General features: G+C 34.5%; 2 protein-coding genes across 4 annotated transcripts; one reads left to right on the top strand and one right to left on the bottom strand.

The window, feature by feature from the left end:
- Positions 1 to 2,791: 2,791 nt before the first annotated feature.
- LOC106426409 (peroxisomal membrane protein 11A-like) lies at positions 2,792 to 4,042 on the top strand. Its single transcript, XM_013867132.3, has one exon. The coding sequence runs from the start codon at positions 3,161 to 3,163 to the stop codon at positions 3,830 to 3,832; it is 672 nt and encodes a 223-aa protein (XP_013722586.1). The 5' UTR covers positions 2,792 to 3,160; the 3' UTR covers positions 3,833 to 4,042.
- Positions 4,031 to 6,772, bottom strand: LOC106426407 (deSI-like protein At4g17486). 3 transcript variants are annotated; one of them, XM_048759128.1, is made up of 5 exons: positions 6,559 to 6,772; positions 5,368 to 5,427; positions 4,978 to 5,235; positions 4,606 to 4,893; positions 4,031 to 4,514 (listed from the first exon to the last, which is right to left on the bottom strand). In XM_048759128.1, exons 2-5 carry the CDS (start codon positions 5,402 to 5,404, stop codon positions 4,291 to 4,293), a joined length of 807 nt encoding a protein of 268 aa, XP_048615085.1. In that variant the 5' UTR covers positions 5,405 to 5,427; positions 6,559 to 6,772; the 3' UTR covers positions 4,031 to 4,290. The 3 variants fall into 3 exon arrangements, with proteins under 3 accessions (XP_048615085.1, XP_048615086.1, XP_048615084.1); XM_048759129.1 differs by lacking the exon at positions 6,559 to 6,772 and adding an exon at positions 6,313 to 6,512; XM_048759127.1 differs by lacking the exon at positions 6,559 to 6,772 and having other exon boundaries at positions 5,368 to 6,511.
- Between the last annotated feature and the right edge of the window lie 6,563 nt (positions 6,773 to 13,335).

Genomic DNA, 13,335 nt, shown 5'->3' with positions numbered 1-13,335 from the left:
GTCGGAACTGCCATGGGCCGAAGGGGTGGGAGTTGTAACCGAAAAGGTGTCTCTCTTTCCCTTGCAACCGTTCGGCAATAACTGCCCCCAACCGGTCCTCAACTGCCTCCAACTGCTACTGTCCCTGTCGGTTCTCTATCCTGATGCCAAGGCCAATCCCTTTAACTGACCGTCCATGCCGTGGCCTCACCATCTAACTGAACCCCCATAACCGCCCTTGTAACCGTCCCGGACATGAACACTCGCCCCAGCTGAGTTGAGCTGATTGCTAGCTAGTCCCAGCTGAGTGAGCTAGTCCTTCCAGCTCAACGAGCTGATGCATACTAACTGAGCTCCCATTGAGCTTCCCTGAGCTGCCCAAACTCGGCCGCTGTCCTGTCCAGCTCCCACATCACTCGTCCAGCTTCGTTAAACCCATTCTTTCTTCACCCTGGTTAAGTTTCAACACTTTGATGCCCTTAACCCTATGCCTGAGCCATGATATGCTTGTCTACTGGTCTAATGACCTGACTGGTGCGTCTCCCCGCACCATGGCTCGTCCCAACGATCCTATCTCGGATCGGGGACATGACAGGGATGAAGCTGAGGAGGGGGATGAAGGTGAGGAGGGGGATGAAGCTGATGTGAGGGATGAAGATGAAGAGGGGCATGAAGCTGAGGAGGGGCATGAAGCTGATTATTAAGTCAGCTGCATCGTAGTAGTAAATCCGACAAATTTCGCTATCCTTTTCCCGTAATCTCCACACAAAGACGAATTGTTCGATTTTCCATAGGCTTAGAAAACTTTTCAATTGTCGAGTATTAGAGACGTAAAATGATATAGTATTGTGCACCATAGTGTTCAAAGCTTTATTCGAGAACAAGTAGCACAGCTGAATCTGATGGCTCGACTCACTCCGTAATCATCGAGTATCGACTTTGCAAATTCGTCGTGTGTTTTTTTCTTATTTAAATGCATAACTCTAGACCCTCGAAATGTTGTATATGGATATCAGATGAAGAAGGTAGAAGAAGAAGGAAGAAGAAGATAAGGTGTCACAACATAAACAGTAATTAATTTGAGATTGTCTGTAACGTAAATAATGACATGGAAAATAGTAGCTGATGACATGATAAATCTGATATGATGTCATTTTTTTTCTTATATGACAAGTAAGCCACCAAACAAACACGTAAATCAGCAATCAAGTACAAATGTTACAAGTCGCAACGTGAATACTATTTTAATAATTAAGCAACAAAAAATTGGGTGCGAAAATAGGCCACCAAACGAAAACGTAAATATTAAGTCAGTTGTAATGTAAAAAAGATCAACCGTCAAATGATGCTATTTTAATAATTAATCTTTTCTAGTAAATCAAACATAATTAGGCGGAGTTACCATTAATCCATCTCATTACAACTGATTTACGCTGGTAATACGTAAATCAGGCGTAACTATCTCCCATAACTAACCCGTCAATTTTATAACTCAGCCAGCCGATGATCATTACATGAGCACGAGAAAAAAAAAACTCATTCGTGTCCAATCTACAACTCATGCAATTTTTCAACAAATCAACCAGCCGATGTATAAATCAATTGCAACTTGTGTTCGTAAGCTCAAAAATCAGCAAGTTTCTGTAAATTAACTGTCACTTAAGGCTTGTTTATGTTCGTAAGTCAGCTTGAGCTCATAAATCAGCCATGTTTTTGTAACTACCATATCGTTGGAATTATTTATATGTGTAAATCAGCCAAGTTGTTTAATCATCCGAATTGTATATTAACTCAGTCGTCAATACCGTCTTAACGCTTTACGGCTGAGTTCACTAAAACACGTCAATGAATTCCTGTGGTGCCAGATTTTTCTGTGTGACAACAAACGGCTATTCTATTACTCAAACTTGAGATGGTCCGGGTAACCAGACCGGAATATAATAACCAATGAAATAAAGATCGTTGTAAAATGATTGTGCAGTCCTAGCTAAAGAATCTGAAATTCCATTCAGCACTCTTGTGATATGAGAGATCTTGAAATCCGGGAAACATATATGCATCGTCTTTCTCACTTCCAATTCTGTTGCAAAACTCAGCCATGCTTGAGAGCCATGTATCATCGCAATCAAATCCTTGCGATTTGTTCCAAAGCTCTTACATGTCGAAAACTGAAGCATGTTCTCCATATCCCATTTCTGAATGTAAAGCGGTCTCTCAACAACTTAAATTCCGTGTCCCCAACAGCTGAGTTTTCCCAAACCTATCCTTCCAAACCCAAACGCAACCACTAAATTGAATTGTGGAAGTCCACGAAGTATCCACCATGCACATGTTGTCCAAGCTTATGACTTGCGACTCCTCAACGCTATGCTCTTAAGGGGGGGGAGGGGGGAGGCGACCATCTCGTTTGCATTAAACCATGCTTGACATTCATTTTCCCAATATCAGACTACCTCCAGTTGTTCCTTATCTATCCCCCTAAAACGTTTATCATTCAGAGCCTTTTAGATATGCCTTATTATCCAAAGATAAGGATCCATATCTAATTTTGGTTCAGCAATGTTATTCTTCCTGTAGAACAGATAATCCATATTGGTGTATATACTTGATAACGGGAAGATGTTAGGGTTAGTTGGTGTTGCAGATAGAGACCGTACTTGTAAAGCTGGGGCGCATTTGAAGATGGCATGAGTAACAGTTTCTTAAGGCTTATTTATGTTCGTAAGTCAGCCTATAGTTCATAAATCAGCCATGTTTTTGTAACTCAACCGTATTATTTATACGTATAAATCAGTCATGTTGTTCAAATCAACCGCAATATATATTAACTCAATCGTCTAACCGCTGTAACGCTTTACAACTGAGTTCATTATTACATATCAGCTTTTTTTGTTTGGCGCCAAAATTTTTTTTTCTGATATTTATTAACAAGTAGTGACATTTTTGTAGTTAAAAAAAGAAATTATATACTTGTGGTAATATTACTTAATTTGTGTGCTGTTTAAGTAAAATTTTCTTTAAAAAAAACGACTTGGGATCCATCAACATCCATCGTCCACGGCCACAATAACAATCAGTGCCGGGCACGCTAACCAATAAATCAGACTTGGGATCCTTTCACAACAATCATCCTCTTCTTCTTGGCTTTGCTAAATCGACAATTTGCCAAAACCTCGTCTCCATGGATCCTAAAAACAGAGATTTCCTAAACCACCTCGAAACATACCTCGCCAAAAGAGACGGCGTAGACAAGCTCCTGAAGATCTCTCGTTACACAACCAAGATCATCCTCGCATCATCCCTTCTCCCAGAATCGGGATCCCTAACTCACCGCCTCAAGAGCTTTGAATCAAGCGTCGGAGTCAGCCGCAAAGCCTTCCGTCTCGGAAAATTCGTACAAGACATCAACGCCCTCAGAGCCTCGCCACGTGACTCGAGCCGCGACCTCCTCCTTCTGGTAATCGCGTACGGGGGCGAAGGGTTGTACTACTTCGTCGAGCAGTTCATCTGGTTAGCGAAATCGGGATTGATCGATGCGAAATGGTTGCAGAAGATCAGCGCATGGGCAGAGCTCGTGGGGTATGTTGGGAGCGTTTCGTTGAAGATTAGGGATTTGAGGAAGATCAAGGACGAGATTGAGATGTCTAATGGAGGAGAAGAGGAGAAGATGAAGAAGCTTAAGGAGAAGAAGACATTGAAAGTGTTGTCCATCTTGCAAGATCTTGCTGATGGGTTGATGACGATCGCAGATCTTAGGGATGGTAAGGGAGTGTTATCAGCTCCGAGTGTGATTTCTTCAGCAGGTTTGTTCTCAGCCATTATCAGTACTCACAAGAACTGGGTTTCTTGTTGATCATTCGTTTCCGTAATCGATATACTCAATAAATAGTTTCATTTTTTGGTTCTTGTCTGCTTTATTACATCACTGATGTTTTGTTTCAGTGTTCCTCTCAAATTCAATGTTTTATCAGATATATAAACAGAGTTGAAGAAATACATGATTTAAATCAGTAAAGATGAAATAATTCCAATCTTTGGAAGCAATAAAAACAAGCTTTTAACTCTTGTTCTTGAATAAATGTTTCATTTTTTTTTCTTGTCTCCTGCTTATTACAACACTGATGTTTTGATACAAAGTTTAGATATATAAACAGAGTTGAGGCAACTAATACATGGAAAGATGAAATGGTTCCCAGCTTTGGAAGCGATACAAACAGATTGAAGAATTGTTAAAAGTAACATTTTTTCGAACAACATTACAAAGACAAATGTGGTCGTCTACATTTCTTTTAAGGAACTGCTGTTAGATTTTTATCGTTTTAGTTGAAATGGAGGTAAGCAGCCTCTGAGAGGTGACTGTAGGAATAAGGATGACGTCGAAAGCTGTTTTTGTCTCAGGGAGATGGAAGACAAGCAACTGAATGAGCTCGTAAGACTTCTCTTTTCGTTTTCTTCTTCGGGAATTTGCTCGTCTGGATCATGGCAAACCGCTGTAATCTTGAGTGACTCGGGAAGTATGCAACTACACACAGAACCTGCAGGAAATGCAGAGTTTGTGTTCAAGACAAATCAATCATCTAACAGAGTTCTTCAAACGATTTGCAAATGCAGCGGACCTCTGTTTACCTATTTCCGCAAGCCGGTTCACCCATTGCGGGATCTTCTTGCCTGTAAGCTTGTAGCAAGCGTCCTGGCAGAAGTGGTTGCAGTTCTTAACGATCAAGTGATACATATTCCCATAGTAACTGCAAGCCATGTTCTCCATGAACTCTCTAACTTGTGCCGGGTTTAAGTTCGTGGTTCCAATGAATATCGACTTCTTAAATTTGAAGCCTGGGCATTGCCTTGGTTCAACTTCAAAAACACCACTGTTTGCATAATCATGTGCACCGAAAGCATATTCTGCTCCATGAACTGTGCATTCAACATCAAATCTTCAGAGTTAGCTAGCAGTAACTATAAGACAACAATATCGACAAGAAACACACAAAAGCTTACCTTCTACACCAGAGTGAAATATACCGAGCCCTGCCCAATAGATATATCCGTTAATAGGAGTCAAGTCATAAACATTGAGATAGACTGGTGCACGGCCTGGACCATAGTTGTTCGACTTGATTTTCGAAAAGAAGCAAAACCGCGCAACTGATTTGCTTTTCAGATGAAGGGGTGCAAGAGATTTCCAACGTTTCTTTGGCTCAGTTTTCATCTTTTCCCCTAACCCTGACAGAAACTCTAGCAGCGATTCTGACCAACCTGCTCATTGAGCAATTCATGTTCAGATATTAGAGTCAATATCTGAGTCATATTAAGACAGAAAAGGGGACACAAAACTGAAGTAGAAAACATTTTGATTAATCAGACAAAACTTTAAGTGAAAATGGTTACCTTTCTTCTGCTTAGGCTCTGCCTCTCCCTTCAACATTGGATGCCTCAGTAGAGGTTATTCTGTACGTATGCATCAATCAATGACATTTTCTGAAAGGTGCACAAGCAAAGAGCTCTGTGCCACAATTCTGTTTTTAACAGAACTTAAGAGACTGATACTAAAAAAAAAACAGAACTTTTTTTATAATCTTTGCTAGTTGGCTGAAACACAACAACAGCTCATTTAAAAGTCAACACAGATCTCTTTTGGCCGGCTCAAATCAGTTATACAAGACTTGAGTATAAATATAATAATAGAGCATGCACCTTTAAAATTTAAATAAACAAGTCTGTGGTCACATCTTTCCATCTTAATATAAACAAGAATGGGTCATTCCGAAGATACGTTTTGTGATACTAGAAAGATGTGGTGGCCTAGAAAAGGTGTTGTTAAACCCTTCAAAGTCCAAATTTTCTATGCTACTTTCCAAATATGCAAGATCAAAAAGGAAAAGTGAGCAAAGATGAGTGGTATAATATAAAGCCGCGCTCTTAAAGAGTTGCTATCATGTCAGTACTTGCAATCATGAAGACGAAAGATGTTGGTGGTTTTGCATTAAATTAAGGAGAATAGACAGGAGAAGATGATACAGATAGATTTAGTAAAAGGCTTAGGAGACAAGTCAAAATTTCGACAACTCATTCCAACTAACTTTTAAGTCTTACTAACAAAATAAAACTCAAATGACTCCAATTAAGATGAACAGTTGTATATCATGAAACTTATACTTAAAACAGTATTAGCTCAATATAATTCCCAGTCTTAATTCATACACTTTCTCTATCCGCATAAGATCTATTTAAAACTACAACACTAAGTTTGAAACTGCATTCATTCCCCAAAAAAAAGCAAAACTTGAAAAGTGTAGTATTAATCTTGAAAAGTTATTGCAAAACAAAACTGACCCATTTTGCACTGTCAATTTAGAAATAGATGTACTGTCTTTGCTAGGGTTTAGTGTTCCAGATCTGTAGGAAAAACAGAGCTTTAAGGAGAGCAAAGAAATTCTAAGCTCTTGCTACTATTCCGAGAAGGAGAAGGCGCTATGAATTTTGAGAAAATCAAAACCGGAACATTTACATTAACCAGATAATGTATTGGCGGAAAAGAATATATAAGAGAGAAAAATTTCTGGAGAATGTAAAACTTACCAGAGAAAACCATTAGGCAACGGTCCAGAGAAGTGTGACTCGGCACTAACTGTGTGAACCACCTGAGACCGAATGTTTTCTTTTTCTTTCTTAAAACGGAGACTTAAATTTGTGTGTTTTAATTTTTTTTTTCTTTTTTTTTTATAGAATCACAAGTAGAAGATGATAACGAGGGAGGAGAAAAACCAAGGGTGAATATTGAGGTTGGATGATGATTTCAATGTATCGAGCTTGGAAAAGGTATTTCAGAATAAACATCATCTTATTTGCTAACAGTTAATAGAACACATAGCCGTAACAAAAAAACTTGACATGCGGCCATATGTGATGTGATAATTATTGTCAAAGATGTGAAAGCTAACGAAATTATTATTCATGCTATTTTCGAATGTCCATCAATTTTACAGACATAATCTTTATCAGCAACATCATTTAGCCCGAATATTTTTCGGCCAGAGCATCTACGCTAAAATAATTTATATTTTTTGGAGAAAGAACATCAATGAAGAACCAGAATTTTACAGAAATCCTTATCCCTAAATAATCTAGTATATCAACGAAAGATCGGAGAGATAATCTATTTAGGAGCGTAGATAAAGATCCTCTGGAACTAGTCAAATATGGAGAAAGCAAATGTCAAGTTTAGTTTAATGCAAATGAAATGATGCATTCATTTCCACGAGAACATCTTAATGAAGAACCACAAGCCTTAAGCTTGGGTAACATCTGTATGGTGGATGGCTCTTACTCTACAACTCAATTAGGGTTTGGATGGACAGCATGGGGAAGATTTAACTTACGGAGATGTGAAACTTAAGACTTCGAGAGGCTGCTTTACATACATAATTAGAAGCAACGATGGACTCTGGAGAGTATGATCCAACATTCGACAAGTCAGAAATTTTGGACTGTAAAGATTTGATCACAAGGATAAAAGAGCCTCATGCATGGCCAAGTTTTACAACAGAATTGGATACGATAAAAAATCTCCAGCTATGCTTTTCGGCTTTCAAGATCTCTTATACTCCATGAGCGCAAAATGGAATTTTTGATTCTTTAGCTAAAACTGCAAGGTCTTTTCATGGAGACTCTACTTTATTGGTTGTTCAATTCATGTCTGATTATCTAGATCACCTCAAGTTCAAGTAATAGAATAGCTTTTCGTTGTTAAAAAAAAATTATTTTTCAATCAAAAAAATCATTTCGGTTACTTACTTTTGAGTAAATTCAAGATAGAATACAATATGTGGAGTTATTCCATCAATTGCAACACAAGTTACTATGCTTTTTGTAAAATTTGACGGTTCATTAGAAGACTTCTTTAACGGTCTTCTAATTCGCGGTTAAAATTCACTTAAATTTAAGTTTTCTGCTAAAATTTTAATTTTCCGCTTAATTCGCGTGATATCTTCTGAGAAAGCTGCTTGTAAAGTCTTGTGAGAATGCTGCTCGTGAAGTCTGGCGAGAAGTCTGTTATATAGTCTTCAGATTTGAAAAAAAAATGCATATCTCAAAATGTTAAAAATGATTACAACCAAAGAAAGTTTTTTTTTAAAAAAAAATAAGACTTTAAACTTAAATAAGAAGAAAACAATTAACATAAAGAAACATATCTTACTTTTTTGAAAGAAAGATAGACCAAAGATACAATTTTAAGCTAAAATAATAAGAAAATAATCACATTAAGTTAAATCTATAATTTTATTTAAATTTAGTACACAAAAACACAAAAAAATATAATTTCTGAAAATAAAATCTTACCAAGTTTTTTTTTGTTTCCATAACAGAATTTTCTAAAAAAAAATGAAATTTGAAGTCTTTTGGAAAAGCTTGCTAATAAAGTCCAAAGTCCGATATTATCCTTAGATCTGAAAACCTTCATATTCCAAACGTGAAAATGTCTTTAAACATAGAAAACTTCAAAAATAAATATTTTTAGCTTAAGTAATAAATAAAACAATCACATTAGGTTGAATCTATAGCTTTTTGAATCTAAAATATAAAAACACAAAATACATATCCAAAATTTATAGATCTACCTTTAAAAGAGTGGATGGTGAAAACCATTAAATATAAAACCTACAAAAACAAGATAAAGTTGTATGAAACTCATGAGATAAAAATATGAGAAATTGATATAAACGGTGTCTTCATGTTTAAAGAGATTAGAAAGAGATTAGAGCGTTTTACTATGAGAAACTTTACATTTTTGTTTCAGCCTGTTGAGAGGAAGAGAGAGAGAGAATATGTAATTTTTTTTTATAGAAGGAGACATATTTCCAATTAGGTAAAATATTTTCGTTTCAGAAGAGTTTGTGGGAAGTCTTCTAACATAAGATGCACTAGAAAACTTTTTTTAACCCTAAATTTACTATTCGTTTCAGAAGAGTCACTAAGAAGATTTATCCAGAATCTTGACTTCTGGAGAAGTCTTCTGAAAATGGTTGCTAACGAAGTATGAAGTTTAACTTAGATATGAAAAAACAGTATATCCAAAACGTTATTATGGCTTCAAAATAGAGAAAGTCTCAAAAACAATTATGTTTAAATAATAAATAAAACAGTCCCATTAGGTTAAATCTATAACTTTTTCGAATCTACCATATAAAATAGATAAATACATATCCAAATTAATAGATTTACTTTTAAAGGAATGAAAGATGAAAATCATGAAATGAAAAACCTGCAAAATAATATAAATTAGTGAGAAAGACATGAGACAAAAATGAGAAATATATATGAAGTTTGATGTTTTCAAGTTCAAAGAAATTAGAGGGAGATTTGAAAGTTTTATAGAGTGAGAAACATTGCATTTTTGTTGCAGTCATTTAGAGGAAGAGAGAAAATATGTAATTTTTCTTGATATAAAGAGACAAAAAATCTATTTAAGTTAAATATATTTGGTTCGAAAGATTTCTTGGGAAGCCTTCTAAACCCTAAATTTAATATTTGTCCAAGAAGTTTCGTAATGCATCATACGTATAATCAAATAACTAACCAAGTACCAACAAACACTTCATTAAACATAAGATCAACTTATAAAATGTTTAATATATACAAAACTAAACACATATATTTCAAATTTAATTTTATAAAAAAAAGGATTCGAAAATCTAACCCTAAAATACAAACAATACTTTAACATATGTTATCAAACTCTAAACCAAGGAAAATCATAACTTACAACCTATATTCACTCATCGATATATTGATGTTTACCGTATTGTTGGTACCATTATTCATTTTTACCTTCACTAAAAATATATTTTCACAAATACCTTCATATTTAAAGAAGCAAAAGACTTTTCTACCATTTCTTTAAATAAATATATAAATAATTATTTAAATTAAAATAATATACAATATTTTTTATAGTTTTCAAATTATACGTTTTCAAATTTGAACTTTTTTATAAATATTTTTTGTACAAAAAGTTTTTTTTTTGATACTCTTCAAAATTTTTTTTTGAAATTCGAAATTCTTTTTGAAATTCTTTTTATAAATTGTTTTTAACTATTTATTTATGTATATAAACTAGAATCATAAACTCCACATTCCAAAACCCTACCATACTCCTCAACTCTAAACCTAAATCTAGATTACTCTAAACTCGAGTGTTATAATTGTTTTTTACCTCTTTAAAAATGAGGGTAAAAATTGTTAAGATAAACATGAAAATGGTATTATGAATGTGGTAGTTTAGGCAATTTTTCTTAAATTTTTATCATTTAAAATTGTTTATGATTTCAATTTATTTTCTATCAAAATATTTTTTTTTATTATTTTTTAGATTAAATACATGAGAAAAGTATCAAAATATTTTTTTTTCTAGAAAAGTCTTCACTTGCCTCAAAAAAATTCTTAGAATTATAATCGTAAAAATGATTACTTTTGCATTTGACCGAATTTACGATATATTTTTGCATTTAAAGATCATTTTTGGCAAATTCCCCTAATAAAAATTACATTCCAAATTGATCGTATTACATTGATAATAATACATATCTAATAAAATAAACAATATAAAGAATAATCTTCAAAGTTCAACCTTATTTCATTTTATATTTTCATTAAAATATCATTATCAGAAAATACATCAAAATTTAATAACAAAAATGTTTAACAGAATTTAAAATTGCTAAATTAAATAGCATAAAATTTAATGTATTTTAGAAGAAAGATTAAAAATCTTTAATCTAATAATACATGTATTTGAAAAACTGATGAAATACATAACTAGAAACCACCAGACTTTTTAATAATTTTAATTCTTTCAAATTCAATTGAATTTTAATACTGCCTAGACTTCTACTATTGTTCCAAATCGAACAAAATAGTCGTAGTCTCGCAGACCAAAAAGTGAAACGCAACATCTCAAACATCATTCCGTCTAACTGATGATTGGTCGACAATCAGCTATAAAACATTCGATTCTTTTTTTTGTCTACAAAACATTTGAATATACTTTGGCATTTGTTATAACTGTCGAGTACTGTTAGGGCCTGACTGGCTCAAACGCAGCGATTGTGGTTGCGGCTGCAAGCGTTTGCGGATGCGGGTGGTTGCGGTTTTTAGCGGTTTTAAGAGATTTGTACGACTGGTTATGAGGTTAGAAATTAGTGTGTTTGCGGGATACTTATGACTGGTTAACTACCAAATATAGCAACGGTTAAATAATAAATTAACAATATTTACATTTTATATGATTATAAAAATATCAAAAATTATAATATTATAATAAATATGAAAATTATATTTAGAAAGTTATAGTTTTAAAATTTTAAAATTATAGAAAATATTTTTATTTTAAAATTTTATAGTATTAATTAAAATATAATAGATATATTTTAGTATTTTTATAATCCCATATTAAAAAATTTATTGAATACTTTTGTTTTTGTATTTATATGGGTTTTTAAAAAAAGAAAAAAAAATTATCCTCCCGCAACCGTCCGCAACCGCAAACGCTAGCTGGAACCAGCTTTTGATTTTAAGAGATTCGGAGCGGTTTGAAGCGATTTGTAGCGGTTTGTATGATTGTTTCGAAACGCTGGCAACCGCTACCAACCGCAAAAGTTGCGTTTGCGGGTGGTAGCGGAAAAACCAATTAAGCTCTTAATTAAATTAGTTTTAGTTTTTTCTTTTGTTTTCAATCATCCAAATAACTTTTATTTAGTTACGCAGTAAGTCTGATTTTGTTCACATAAATTGCGATCACTTCAGATTGGTGTATATCCGCTGACAAATAAAAAGCATCACATAAGTTGCGATCACCTAAGATTGGTGTATATGCACGTTGACAAATAAAAAAGTTAGTGTATATCCGTTTTTTTTTATTTAATCATCAACAAACATATTCAATTAAAACTCTGCAAACCATACTGGTAACTCAGAATCCATGTGAACGAGAAAAAACGGTTGTTTCCTCGCACTGTGTGCCAGATTGTCCGCTCTTATATTATGCGTTCTTGAAATATGGATAATCTCCGAGTGATTAAAACTTTCCTTCAAATGTTGAATATCTTTTAGGTAAGTTGCAAATACAAGCCATTCTGCTGGTTTCGAAACCATCTTCACCAATTGAGAATAATCTGTTGCAAACGTTACATACACTACAAGAAAACACATACTTAGCGAGGAAATTTAACGCGGAAAAACAATCCTCGTAAATTTACGTCGATTTTACGAGGAACTTACGTGGAAAACTAAAGTCATCGTTATTTCCTCGTAACGTAACGACAAAAGTGTTTCGTCGTAAAGTGGATGTAATTTAACGAGTATTTTACGAGGAAAAACAATTTCCTCGTAAATACGACGTAAACTTTGCGTGTTATTTACGAGGAAATAGTTTACGTGTATTTAGCGAGGAAATTTTGAATCCACCAAGTTAGCTTCCTTCCATACCCTCGGATGAGAGATTCAAGTATAAATTGGTTAGCAGTGATCAAAGTTACACCTCGAGGACGAATCATCAGTGGAGAAGAACCACCATTGCAAGAAGAACAGATAAATGAAGTCGAGGAACCTGAACAAGAAATTGATGACATCCTTCTCATTGATCCGCATAATCACGAGTACGAAGATCTTACCGATGATGCCACAGACGAAGCTGTTGAAGACGAGTTTAATGAAAATGATGATGTTTCTAGTGATGACGAGAATGTCGATGTATCCGATTGATGTATTTGTTTTATGAATAAGATGAGGGAGTTTGTTTTATGAATAAGATAATGTGGGGTTTGTTTTATGAATAAGGTAATGTGGGAGTTTGTTTTATGAATAAGCAAATGTGGGAATTGTGGTTTGGAATAGAAATAAAGATGGGGTTTGGAATATATGAAGTAGAAAATAAGGAATATGGGGTTTGGGGTTTGGGGTTTCGGATTCTAGAGATTTAAACATAACACTCGTTAATTCCACGTAAGCCAACGAGGAAATAACGACGAAATATTAAAATAAAGAACGCATGCTCGTTAATTCCACGTAAGCACAAATCGTCGTAAAGACCACGTATAAGAAATCGTCGTAAATTCCACGTAGGCAGAAATCGTCGTAAAGACCACGTATAAGAAATCGTCGTAAATTCCACGTAGGCAGAAATCGTCGTAAATACCTCGTAAGCCAACGAGGAAATAACGACGAAATTTAAAAATAAAGATGGAGTTTGGAATATATGAAAATAAGGAATATGGAGTTTGGGGTTTGGAATATGGGGTTTGGGGTTTCGGGTTTCGGATTTGGGGTTTAGAGGTTTCGGGGTTTGAGGTTTGGGGTTTG

The sequence above is a fragment of the Brassica napus genome, chromosome C5, assembly GCF_020379485.1.
Source record: "Brassica napus cultivar Da-Ae chromosome C5, Da-Ae, whole genome shotgun sequence".
Classification (NCBI taxonomy): domain Eukaryota; kingdom Viridiplantae; phylum Streptophyta; class Magnoliopsida; order Brassicales; family Brassicaceae; genus Brassica; species Brassica napus.
This window is presented reverse-complemented; position numbering and strand designations above follow the sequence as displayed.

What these genes read in the sequence shown, in the direction of transcription:
- LOC106426409 (XM_013867132.3), top strand. Translation starts at nt 3,161, where the DNA reads ATGGATCCTAAAAACAGAGATTTCCTAAACCACCTCGAAACATACCTC.
- LOC106426407 (XM_048759128.1), bottom strand. Translation starts at nt 5,404, where the DNA reads ATGTTGAAGGGAGAGGCAGAGCCTAAGCAGAAGAAAG. An exon ending in AGAGCCTAAGCAGAAGAAAG is followed by an intron (nt 5,236 to 5,367) that starts GTAACCATTTTC and finishes CTCAATGAGCAG; the next exon opens with GTTGGTCAGAATCGCTGCTA. An exon ending in ATTTCACTCTGGTGTAGAAG is followed by an intron (nt 4,894 to 4,977) that starts GTAAGCTTTTGT and finishes TTGAATGCACAG; the next exon opens with TTCATGGAGCAGAATATGCT.